The 14,033-nt window shown below is 45.2% G+C and overlaps 1 protein-coding gene across 2 annotated transcripts in view; it reads right to left on the reverse strand.

The window, feature by feature from the left end:
- The window catches only part of LOC122830616 (sodium bicarbonate cotransporter 3-like), a 24,886-nt gene extending 16,896 nt beyond the window's left edge, over positions 1-7,990 (reverse strand). The window contains exon 1 of one of the 2 annotated variants that reach the window (XM_044116106.1): positions 1,322-1,449. In XM_044116106.1, coding sequence (XP_043972041.1) covers positions 1,322-1,375 — 54 coding nt within the window. In that variant the 5' untranslated portion in view covers positions 1,376-1,449. Of the gene's footprint in view, positions 1-1,321; positions 1,450-7,837 lie in introns of those variants that run through there. The other variant, XM_044116108.1, reaches the window with a different exon arrangement.
- Between the last annotated feature and the right edge of the window lie 6,043 nt (positions 7,991-14,033).

A 14,033-nucleotide genomic window follows, 5' to 3' on the forward strand; every position in this document is an offset into this window, starting at 1 on the left:
TTCGCTGCTGAGCCACCAGACGGCGGGTCAGGGGGCGGGCTCAAGGGGCTCAGCAGCCAATCAAAACTCTGTCTGGAATTTGCTTCATTTTTAAACTGATAAATTTAAATTAAACTAAATAAAGGAATAAAAATAAAAAAAGATAAAAATAAAGGTAAATAAGCCAGCCAGTAAAACCAGTAAACCCAGTAAAACCAGTAAACCCAGTAAAACCAGTAAAACCAGTAAACCCAGTAAACCCAGTAAAACCAGTAAAACCAGTAAAACCAGTAAAACCAGTAAAACCAGGGCGCTTTGATGAGAATAAAACGTGACCAAATAAAACACATATGTCAGAGTCAAGGCCCGCGGGCCTTGACTCTGACATATGTGTCTTCTTGAGAAGATTTTTTACGGCCCCTGGGATGATCTTGATTTATTATTAGAACCGGCCCGCAGCAAGCCGGCACCCCGTCTGAAAAAATGCGAGATGCACTTCGTTCGATCCTCACAACATGCGCACCCCCCCCGGTCCGCAGGAAATTTACGAAGGCTTGGGCCGGTCCGCTGCACTATACCAAATGCGTCATTTAAAAAAATCTCAATGAACATTCGATCAGTCCGGCCCTCGGCTTGTAGCTAAATTTTTTATTTGGCCCTCCGTCCATTTGACTTTGACACCCCTGAAATAAAACAACCTGAGAGTGAAAACTAGAACAGTACTGGATCAGAACCAGAACCGCAGATTAGCTGCTCCTACATGGTTCTGATCCAAACCAGAATTTCTCCTCAATAATCACCATAAACCTGAATCTGACTGAAACAAACCCAACAGAACCGAACAGTACCGGGTCCGATCCCGGATCCCGGGTCCGATCCCGGATCCCGGGTCCGATCCCGGATCCCGGGTCCGATCCCGGATCCCGGGTCCGATCCCGGATCCCGGGTCCGATCCCGGATCCCGGGTCCGATCCCGGATCCGATCCCGGGTCCGATCCCGGGTCAGACAAACAGACCCTCTGAACGTTTCTCTTTTACACGTTTTTGTTTTACCAATCTGTTCTGAATATTCCTCAGTTTCTCTCTGGTACCGACAGAAAGCCGGATCGGAACCAGAACCGGTTCTGGAGCCGATAAGATACGATCCAGCCTTGAGGAACCGTGGGTCTCTGCAGGCCTGACCTCTGACCTCTGACCCCGCCGTGCCGAACACCTGGATGTTTTCTGACGTTCAGCTTTTCTGGCAGATCTAGACGTTTCGTCTCTACGCTCAACAGGAAGTTCGCTCCTCTCTGCTCTCATTTCCTCAACATGAAACTGGAGACGCAGCACAGACACGCACCCAGAGTCCTCTGGCCACGCGCTGAGAGGCCACGTCTGCCCAAAAGTCTCCCATATCGGACCGGAACCAGAACCTCGCAGGACAGCACCCAGAACAGAACTGTCTGCTGCAGCTGCGGTTCAGGTATTTATAGTAGAGCGAGTTTCCTCGTCAGCAGCAGAGCCTGCTGACGCTCTGCAGACAGACAGCAGGGGGCGGGGCTTCAGGGCGCCGCCCTCCTGGAAAGGAAGGGGGCAAACGGAGCGGACCAGCTGAACTCCTGACCCGGTCCGGTTCACCTGCTGCAACTCGACTCAGAAACAGTTCACTGGGAAACGGAGGCAAAGAATGACACAGGAAGCTGAGGAACTAGGCTGACCTCTGACCCCTGAGGAGCTGATTCAGTTGAACTGACCCTGCTTTAAGATGATAAATCAGAATCACAAGAGGAGACGTCACACTGGGTGGAAGAGGAGCCGTTTATTTAGCAGGAACTAAAACCCAAACTGAGCAGCAGGACCGGCAGAACCGTTCGCTCTGAAACTCGGCGTCTGCAGAGTTTGGAAATGTGTCTCATCCTGCATTAGCCACGCCCCTTGGTGTATCTAGGCTCCGCCCGCTTTTTGGAGATTTTTCCCTACACTCATTCAGGGGTGGGGCTTATATTATGGGCGGTGCTTATCTTTATGGGAGGGGCTTGACTTTGACAGGGGAGGAGCTTATCTCTGAGGGGGCGGGGCTTATCTTTCAGGGTTTTAACTCGTCATTCAAACAGAGCTGCTCTTCAGTGTTCACTGACCGCACAGGGGCGGGATTTATCAGCAACCAGTTGGACCAACCACTGAGCTGCTGAGTCCACAAGGAACACCAGAACCAAGACCTCACAGGAACGGACCCACAACCAGAATCAGAACCAATGAACAGGGTCAGTCGGGAAGAACCCAGCCTTCCCTCCTGCTGAACCGTCCCCAGTAAATGGTGTCTTTGTTCCTTTAAGCCGGCCCAAATCTCTGCTGTAATTCAATCCAACGGGGGCCATTTTCTCCTGACCTCTGACCTGCAGAAGCCTTTTAATCTGTCCCAACTCCCTGTGGGAAAAAACCTCCAAGAAATCCAATTAGTTGAAGTGGAGACGTTGGCTTTCTCTGCATCTTATTGGCTCCTCATTGGCTGCCGCGTCGCCTCCCGGCTCCTCATTGGCTGCCGCGTCGCCTCCCGGCTCCTCATTGGCTGCCGCATCGCCTCCCGGCTCCTCATTGGCCGGCTCTCTGTAAATCGCTCTGGTTCTTCGTCCCCCTGCCTGCTGCTGCTGGCTCAGGGGTTCTGATGAGGAACAACGAGCCCGGACCGGATCAGAACCTCGTGACCCAGAAGGTTCTCCTCACACAGACTCCATGAAGCCAACATCGGGTCAGATAACAGTCAGCCCACGTCTGGGAAAACTTTTATTTTTATGCTTCGGCTTTTCATTCACACTAAAACTCACTAAAATTATTTCCTTTAAGTTCAGAACAAACTGGAGATTTAAAAAAGTTCATATTTGTGTTTGGAGATTTAGAGTTCCTTGCATTTCAGTCTGCGACAAATAAACCACCAATAAATTTACAGATTTGTTTGACATGATTCCTAATAAACAACGTTTTTAATAACTTTATATTCTAATGCAGTTTAAAGCAGCTTAACCTATAAATGAACCTCATGGCGCCATGTTTGATTGCTAACAGGAAGTGCTGATTGTTTTGAAGCAATGTGATTGGCTGACAGGTTCATCTTAGCGCTACACTGCCCCCTGTGGGTCTGGCATGTTGACCAGTGGATCAGACAGACAGGAAGTCAGCTGCTCTTCATTTCCCATCTGATTTCTGTTGTTCACCTTTTCCTGATTATTTTAGGATTTTTCCAGACAGCTTACATTTTTTATTTATTCAAAATGTCCAAAAGGGCAAAAACATCTATTTAACAGATATTTCATGTCATCTGGAATATTAATGCACTCAGAAAGAAATTAATGTGAAAAAACAAACAAACGACTCGGTTGGAAATAAATCACAGCAGCTGGATTCCACAGAGACGCATCTCCAGCCTGAGCTGCTGCTTCCATATTAGGAAAACTCGACGGGAGGATAACGTCTGGCCTGCAGCAGAGTGCAGCAAGCCCAGCAAGAAGTGTGGGAAAGTTCACACCAGCATGCAGCAGAAAAACCAAGACATCAGGCAGACATGTTCAGACGCACCGCAGAGAGGAAACCAGATCCTGATCCACAAACAGCTGCATGATGCACTGCTAGATACAGTAAATAACCAGAGCTGCACTGATTGCAGTTTTCTGACCGATTGCAGATTTACCAATTTCAAAAAGACCGACCAGCAAATTCCAATTTTGGTCTAAACCAAATTTTTTGTCTGAAATGTTGTTGAATACAGCAAGAAAGTTGCCAACAGTGAGGCAACTATTAACTACAAACGTGCAGATATGACCGGCATTGGACCGGTACCGCTGTGTTAAACGCTGACAGAGATCGGACCGGTACCGCTGTGTTAAACGCTGACAGAGATCGGACCGGTACCGCTGTGTTAAACGCTGACAGAGATCGGACCGGTACCGCTGTGTTAAACGCTGACAGAGATCGGACCGGTACCGCTGTGTTAAACGCTGACAGAGATCGGACCGGTACCGCTGCATCCTGCTTGTGAAAGCATCTAGTTTTTAATAAACTCAGTGAGGTTTAGAAATCTGTCTGTTTGCTCCAGGAGGGCTTTTATTTTGGCAGGTCAGAAGGGAGAAGTGGCAGAGGAGTTTCCTAATTAAAGGGACTGTTGCCGGGGGAAACGGGTTCCTGATCCAGACCCGTTCAGAATCAGACAGAAATACGCCTGTTGTTCTGGTTTCCTCTGAACCTCGTCCAATCAGAGCCCCGCGGGGCTGTGACATCACCACGAGTCATCAGGCCAGTCAACAGTTCAGGCTTTGTTCTTGGAGTCAGTCCAACAGTCATGAGGAAGAAGAGCTGACTCTGGTCACATTACGACCAATCAGAGCAGAGCTGGATTTTTAACCTTTTCCTGCCCAGTCAGCTGGCTTCAACCAGCAACTGGAATAAACTGGAAACTGACCTGGTGACTAATGACGCTCAAAGCACCGAAGCTTTTAATTAATTAGAGGAGAGACTTGATTAAAATGTTTCATAAAGTTCATATTAGAGTCAGGGTTTAATCAAATTATTGAATAAGTAGACCAATTAAACAACAAATATATTTTGTTTTTAATCAGTTCATCAAGTTGGAGTAAAATATTATTCTTTTCAGACCTGATGAGGCCAGTCCAATCAAATCAATCAATCAATCAATCAATCAATCATTTCCATTTAGATGATTTATCATTTTTCTCTTCATACCACACTGATAAAAAGACTTCAGTCTCAAGTAAACTTCTCTATTTTTGAAGGACAGTTTTGTTTTCAGAATCTTCATAATTAATTTTATTTCTTGTTTTTGTTTCATTTATTTTGGATGTTTAAAACGGCTTCCAGTTCCACAGTTAAACGTTCATTTGAATTTAAAGTTTGAGAATCGCCGCTATATGACTGGAAAATGGAATCAACACAACAACATTATTGTTCTCCTTCAACCACGTTGGTTGAAGGAAAACATTCCTGGGAAGAAAACGTGGATGTGAGGCTCACCGTGTTCACGGTTCACCAGGATGAGAACTTCAGGAATTAAAAGCTTGATCTCGTATTTACACTGCCTTTCCTCCTGTCTCATTATTCTATGGTGTTTGTTGTGTTGCAGTTTATCCACTTGGTTTCTGTTTGTGACCTGAAATGCTTCGTCATTTCGTTCAGCAGTGCGTCTCTGATGTTGAGATTTTTCCATTGTGTGAATCTACAAGCTGAGACCTGCCTTCACTTTGCTGCTGGTGAACCTCAAACTCCCTCTGAGAAAAAAAACTTTTTCTTCCTCACGTCTGAAACTGGAACTTTTCTGCTGCGATGTCATACTTTCATTTTTCTGTTTATATTTTTCACTTTGTTGCCGTTTCAACTTCTTAAAGAAACAGACACGCTGCCGCGTCACATCAAAGCCTTTAGCTCCATCTGGAGTCGAAACAGTAGCATTAGTTTTAGCCGTCAAGTTATCAACAACAAAACACACTAAACCTTAAATGTATGCCTGAAATGAAAGAAAAAGGGATGCAGTGCTTTGTTAAACTACCACAACTAGATAACAAGGACAGAAAAAAGATTTAATTATGAATAAACTAGCGAGGGAGAGGGGATAGTTCAATTATGCTAGCTTGACTATGAAAAACGTAGCATGTAAACGTGCTGTGGGATTCTGTCTGTTACGCTTCAGTTAGAAAACAAAAAAGGCGACCTAATTACCAACTCTGGCAGATCATCGGTCTATATTAGCTAATCAACCACCACTGTGTTAGCTTAGCTAATAGCAGCAGTCGCTAATCTATCACAGCTATCATTTACTAATAAAGGAAAAATAAACCTGAAACTGTAACAGACTGAATGTTGTGGTCTCTGTGTGGAAAATGTTTGAGTGTTTTTGGTGGTGAATCCTGAAACATGCCGTGTTGTTGTCAGTTTCAACGGCACAAAATGTCCGAGTGAAAACAATGACGTGTATAAAAATAGAAAAATAAAACTGACATTCTGTTATCGGTTACATTATTGGCATCCCGCAGTTTAGAGATCATTAGCTGCTGCGTCTGCAACGTAGAACAATCCAATCAATTGATTTTACTAATCAATAAACGATTCAACATTTTATTGGATAAAAGATTTGGAAAATTCTGCAGATTAAAGCTGTTTTATGCATTATGAATACAGTAAAAGATGCACATTAATAACCTGGTTTATTTTTTTTAATAAGACAACATTTTACTGCCTAAAATGTAACAACTGGATCCGTTTACTAAACATTTGATTATTGGTACCAAAGCTGCAGCTGAAAACTTTATTTTTTTACAGTTTTGGCTTCATAACTGATCTATGTGTGTTGTTCTCTCAGCTAATGGCATTTTCAGTCTGAACACTACAGCTGACAATTAATTGATAAGTTAGTCAAGGATTCTTTCAATAATCAATTAATCTGATCAATCATTTCAGCATTTTCCCCCCATTTTATCTGAATTGATCCCAGTTTCTTGCTGCTTCAGCCTCAGGTTTGCATTTAAACATCGTTGTCTGGACAGACAGTCTGACTCTCAGCAGCTGGAAAGCACGGTGGTGGAGGCATGATGGTCCGGGCAGCCGCCGCACGTTAGCTGGCTCTGCTAAACCCTGATCAGAACCTCAGGGTTTAGACAGAGTGTGTTTCTGTGTGTGTGTGTGTGTGTGAGTCCATTTGGGCCCAATTAAAAAGCCCCAGTAGGATTGTTGTTCCCAGTGGTTCCTGTAACTAAAGCCACAGTCTGAGCTGCTTCATCACTGCAACAATCTCTAACCAGATCAGGAAATGTTTCATCTGTTCAGCCAAAAAATGCTTCAGTTTTACAGAAAACTGGGGAAAAATCTCCAAACTCAAAGCTACATCCAGCAGCTATAATCAAATATATTCCCAATAATCAATCAGCTGCAGGAGTTAATTTACCAAAAACACCGAATTAACTGAACATGTCCGCCTGGGTTCACACCAGAGTCCAACTGTTTCAGACTATGAGAGCAAATTAAACATCCAATCTGATAACGACTAAAATAATTAGAAACATACGAGTTAAAAATACAAATAAAAATTAAATATTGACAAGAGATCAATAAAAACTTTAGAAATCCACAGAAAAGAAAAAATAAAACAAAACATGAACATTGAACAGCTTCAGTAAAAATTATTAAGTCCAGAAACTGTACATTGTCTGAACTTATGTTCAGAAAATTAATATAATCAATATTAAAATATAATATAACTTATTACATTAAAATAATATAATTTGTTATAATTATTAAGTAACCAGGCGAAAACCAGGCTAAAAACCAGGCTGGTTTTTAGCCTGGTTTCCACAGAACCAGACTTCAGGTTCTGTGGAAAATTTCTGCCTCACCTGAAAGAACAGTTGGTAGTGATCTGGGAATGACAAGCAAGTCGGTAGGAAACAGGAGCTGTTTCAAGACAAACAGCTAATCATTGTATGCCGATTATAAGTTTTGAGTAATGAGAGTCTGACTTGGTTTTTGATATAATTTTCTCCCGCTCCCAAAGGAAGCAGAGCGCAGTTGAATCTAAAATCGGGCTTTTTTTGACCGGAGTCCGCTGAGCTCTCCACTTCCTGCCATCAACGTGCTCCTTTAAAAACAAAGCGCTCCGCTGGCAGCCTTTGCTTCCCCTCGGTCAGAACATCTTCTTCTTTAACCAATACACACCACCAAGTCCTCGGAACGATCTGGACTTTCCCGAAGTCAAACTCTGTACCGGGTCCGGACCTGCCGGTTCTGTTCGGCTCTCCGGACCCCGGAGGGCTGAGGGGGCGCTAGCCTCCAGCTAACAGGTTCCCCAGAGAGGAGAGAGAAAGAAGGGGGGACTTACAGATGTGAGGAGCGGTCTCATTTGCTCCATGTTGTCCTCCATCACCAGGAAAACCGGGAAAATCTCTACTCAGCTTCTCTGGGATCCTCCAAGTTCAGCTCCCAACCCCCGCCGCCTCCTCAGCCGCTTCTCTCCGCCACGATTACGCGGCTGCCCGGAATATATTAACTCTGGTTGTAAGCCCCGCCCTTTCCCGAGTGGCAGCTCACTCAGCCAATGACGTTTCAGATAGTTTTTCAGTTCCACCAATGACGGAGTTGCTAAGTAAAATGGGCGTGGCTTTACCGGTAACAAAGCACGGGAGCTTCTCATCAGTTGTTCCAGACTGATGGTTTCAGTTGCCGGTTAGACATGAGGTTTTTCAGGCTACGAAAGACAAAACATGAACTCCTGTCATACAGTTATTGAAACACATTCACAGAAACATTTTTAATTAATGGCTGTGGTTACTTCTAAAAAAAAAAAAGGGCGATCTTTATGAAATGTTGGCTAACCATATGGATAAAGTTACACAGTCAGAAATGAACAGCAGTAATTCAGGCTATTTATCCCATTTTAGTAGAAAAACTGGAAGTTTATTTTTCACCAGGATGTTCATACATTCATAAATGTCACAGTGCCAAACTAAATATGTAGTTTGTAAGCTACATTTTTACATCCAAATTTAAAAATTTAAGAACATTTAGGTTACAAACTAAATATTTAGTTTTCTAATTTAGCTCCAACTTATTTAATTTGAAACTGACTTTTCTGAAAGAAAGAAAGAATAACATGGTGAAAATATGACCCAGAAAAATCAAAACCCATTTTTTCAGGTTGCACTGAAAAAAAAAGACTGAAGCTCTGACTTAAGAAAACTGAATTCATTTAATGCATGAAGTTTCTCAAACTTTTAGTCAGTTTGTTTAACTTAATATAAACTTACTATATTTACTTGGATAAACTTAATTTGAGGATTTCTAACAATTTACATTCTAAGTTGGATCACCTATTTTCTTTCTTAGAAAACGTTGACTGTCACTTTACAAACAGCCCTTTTATGTTTGCTCTAAACTAAATATTTAGTTTATAAATAAAATATTTAGCTCCAAATTAAACTCCATTTGTATTCTGTTTAGTTCAGGATGAAATATTTATATTACAAACCCAACTGTCACACAAACATTTCTGAGTTTTCCTGAGATTTCTGAAAATGAAATCTGGAGTCTCTACAAGCTTTGCTGCTCAAACATCTGTGAACATCAGTTTTCATAAATAGACTAAGGTCTGGACTTTGACTAGACCACTTTAACACACGGCTCCGCTCCATGATGCAGGTTGTTGTCTAAAGACCTGCATCAGCTGTTCTTCGCTTGACTGACACTGGATTTAATTTGGGGTTTTGGAGTAAAAGGGGCTTGAGAAACAAAAGCGTGCCACACTTTTCAGATTTTATTTGAAAAATTTGTGCTGTTCTGTCCAATCAAACCCAGTAAGGCTGAAGTTCAGAAGGAGACAAATTGAGGAAACAATGGAGGGAGAAGAAACGTTTTCAATCCGTCTGGAGAAATGAAGCAAAACCTGAAGATGAAAAAAGGCAGCTTCTTCATCCAACCATCATCCAACCATCATCCGACCATCATCCAACCATCATCCAACCATCATCCAACCATCATCCAACATCATCCAACCATCATCCATCATCTGACCATCCTCCATCCATCATCCGACCATCATCCAAACATCATCCATCCATCATCCGACCATCATCCAACCATCATCCATCCATCATCCAACCATCATCCAACCATCATCCAATCATCATCCAACCATCATCCGACCATCATCCAACCATCATCCAACCATCATCCAACCATCATCCGACCATCATCCGACCATCATCCATCCATCATCCAACCATCATCCACCCATCATCCAACCATCATCCAACCATCATCCAACCATCATCCGACCATCATCCAACCATCATCCGACCATCATCCACCCATCATCCGACGATCATCCATCCATCATCCGACCATCATCCAACCATCATCCGACCATCATCCATCATCCGACCATCATCCAACCATCATCCATCCATCATCCGACCATCATCCGACCATCATCCAACCATCATCCGACCATCATCCATCATCCGACCATCATCCACCCATCATCCGACGATCATCCATCCATCATCCGACCATCATCCAACCATCATCCGACCATCATCCATCATCCGACCATCATCCAACCATCATCCATCCATCATCCGACCATCATCCAACCATCATCCATCCATCATCCACCATCCATCCATCATCTGACCATCATCCGACCATCATCCAACCATCATCCGACCATCATCCAACCATCATCCAACCATCATCCATCCATCATCCACCATCCATCCATCATCTGACCATCATCCAACCATCATCCAACCATCATCCGACCATCATCCGACCATCATCCATCCATCATCCAACCATCATCCAACCATCATCCAACCATCATCCGACCATCATCCATCCATCATCCACCCATCATCCAACCATCATCCAACCATCATCCAACCATCATCCAACCATCATCCAACCATCATCCGACCATCATCCAACCATCATCCGACCATCATCCATCATCCGACCATCATCCACCCATCATCCGACCATCATCCATCCATCATCCGACCATCATCCAACCATCATCCGACCATAATCCAACCATCATCCGACCATCATCCATCATCCGACCATCATCCAACCATCATCCATCCATCATCCGACCATCATCCAACCATCATCCACCCATCATCCGACCATCATCCACCCATCATCCGACCATCATCCACCCATCATCCAACCATCATCCGACCATCATCCAACCATCATCCGACCATCATCCATCATCTGACCATCCTCCATCCATCATCTGACCATCATCCAACCATCATCCACCCATCATCCGACCATCATCCAACCATCATCCATCCATCATCCATCCATCATCCGACCATCATCCAACCATCATCCACCCATCATCCGACCATCATCCATCCATCATCCATCCATCATCCGACCATCATCCAACCATCATCCAACCATCATCCGACCATCATCCAACCATCATCCGACCATCATCCATCATCCAACCATCATCCACCCATCATCCGACCATCATCCATCCATCATCCGACCATCATCCAACCATCATCCGACCATCATCCAACCATCATCCGACCATCATCCATCATCCGACCATCATCCACCCATCATCCAACCATCATCCACCCATCATCCAACCATCATCCAACCATCATCCAACCATCATTCAACCATCATCCATCCATCATCCGACCATCATCCGACCATCATCCACCCATCATCCAACCATCATCCACCCATCATCCAACCATCATCCAACCATCATCTGACCATCATCCAACCATCATCCAACCATCATCTGACCATCATCCAACCATCATCCATCATCATCCATCCATCATCCGACCATCATCCAACCATCATCCACCCATCATCCGACCATCATCCAACCATCATCCATCATCATCCATCCATCATCCGACCATCATCCAACCATCATCCACCCATCATCCGACCATCATCCATCCATCATCCAATCATCATCCAACCATCATCCATCCATCATCCAACCATCATCCAACCATCATCCATCCATCATCCACCATCCATCCATCATCTGACCATCCTCCATCCATCATCCAACCATCATCCAACCATCATCCAACCATCATCCGACCATCATCCATCCATCATCCATCCATCATCCGACCATCATCCAACCATCATCCATCCATCATCCACCATCCATCCATCATCTGACCATCCTCCATCCATCATCCGACCATCATCCAACCATCATCCGACCATCATCCAACCATCATCCAACCATCATCCATCCATCATCCACCATCCATCCATCATCTGACCATCATCCGACCATCATCCAACCATCATCCGACCATCATCCAACCATCATCCAACCATCATCCATCCATCATCCACCATCCATCCATCATCTGACCATCATCCGACCATCATCCAACCATCATCCAACCATCATCCAACCATCATCCGACCATCATCCGACCATCATCCAACCATCATCCGACCATCATCCACCCATCATCCAACCATCATCCACCCATCATCCGACCATCATCCATCCATCATCCGACCATCATCCATCCATCATCTGACCATCATCCACCCATCATCCGACCATCATCCACCCATCATCCGACCATCATCCATCCATCATCCGACCATCATCCATCCATCATCCAACCATCATCCAACCATCATCCATCCATCATCCTTCCATCATCCGACCATCATCCAACCATCATCCATCCATCATCCGACCATCATCCGACCATCATCCGACCATCATCCAACCATCATCCAACCATCATCCGACCATCATCCGACCATCATCCAACCATCATCCGACCATCATCCACCCATCATCCAACCATCATCCACCCATCATCCGACCATCATCCATCCATCATCCGACCATCATCCATCCATCATCTGACCATCATCCACCCATCATCCGACCATCATCCACCCATCATCCGACCATCATCCATCCATCATCCGACCATCATCCATCCATCATCCAACCATCATCCAACCATCATCCATCCATCATCCTTCCATCATCCGACCATCATCCAACCATCATCCATCCATCATCCGACCATCATCCGACCATCATCCGACCATCATCCAACCATCATCCGACCATCATCCAACCATCATCCAACCATCATCCAACCATCATCCAACCATCATCCAACCATCATCCATCCATCATCCGACCATCATCCGACCATCATCCATTCATCATCCCTTTCGGGTCAGGAGGTCCTGTGTGAGAGTTGGGGTCTGAGGGAAAACGACTAGAACCGGGACACTCCAGGTGAGTCCAGGTGAATCCTGTTTCTTCCAGATGAGCCCAGGTGCATCCAGGTGAGTCCGGGTGAGTTCAAGTAAGTCCAGGAGAGTCCTGGTGAGTCCAGGTGAGTCCAGGTGAGTCCAGGTGACTCCAGGTGAGTCCGGGTGAGTCCGATGAGTCTGATGAGTCCAGGTGAGACCGGTGAGTCCGGATGAGTCCGATGAGTCCAGGTGAGTCCCGGTGACTCCAGATGAGTCCGGTGAGTCCAGGTGAGTCCAGGTGAGTCCGGTGAGTCCGGATGAGTCAGATGAATCCAGGTGACTCCAGATGAGTCCGGTGAGTCCAGGTGAGTCCAGGTGAGTCCGGATGAGTCAGATGAATCCAGGTGAGTCCCGGTGACTCCAGATGAGTCCGGTGAGTCCAGGTGAGTCCGGGTGAGTCCGGAGAGTCCAGGTGAGTCCATGTGCGTCCGGGTGAATCCGGTGAGTCCAGGTGAGTCCAGGTGAGTCCGGATGTGTCAGATGAATCCAGGTGAGTCCCGGTGACTCCAGATGAGTCCGGTGAGTCCAGGTGAGTCCGGGTGAGTCCGGAGAGTCCAGGTGAGTCCATGTGCGTCCGGGTGAGTCCAGGTGAGTCCAGGTGAGTCTAGGTAAATCCAGGTGAGTCCAGCTGCGTTCAGGTGTTTCTCCGATCCGGTTCCTTCCATTAAAATCAGTAAATAGAAGCAACCTTTATTGCCCCACAGAGGGGAAAATCATTAGGGCAGAAATGGGCGGGGCCTAAATGTCACATGAAAGTTAAAGTATCTTTAGCATCTTCAAAAGTTAAAAGTGGAAGAAGAACAAATCTCTGAGGACCTGAAACAAATTAAAGTAAATAGATTTTATGTCATAGAATAAATTGTGTTAAATCTGTACTCAAGGCTTCAGCACAGTGCATCCGGTGGAGGACCAGACTTTGACTAGGCCGTTGATTCCTGCTGCGTATCGTGGCTGTGTTTGGGTCATACTGCTCCATGTCTCAGGAAACAGGAAACTTTCTCCTGTGGCTCCGGTTATTTCCTGTCCTCTGAATGATAACTCAGCGTTCAGCAAAGATGGAACAATAAAGTTCCAACAACTCATCTCATGATGAACCAGAGTCACCAAACCCTGGAGAGTTTTCCTCAGAGCAGAATAGACCCGGTCCAGTTTGGACCGCCAGCAGAACCATCACAACCACTCTAACCAGGTCACAGGAAGCTGAGCTCGCCCTGACCCAGTTACTC

The sequence above is a fragment of the Gambusia affinis genome, linkage group LG05, assembly GCF_019740435.1.
Source record: "Gambusia affinis linkage group LG05, SWU_Gaff_1.0, whole genome shotgun sequence".
NCBI lineage: Eukaryota > Metazoa > Chordata > Actinopteri > Cyprinodontiformes > Poeciliidae > Gambusia > Gambusia affinis.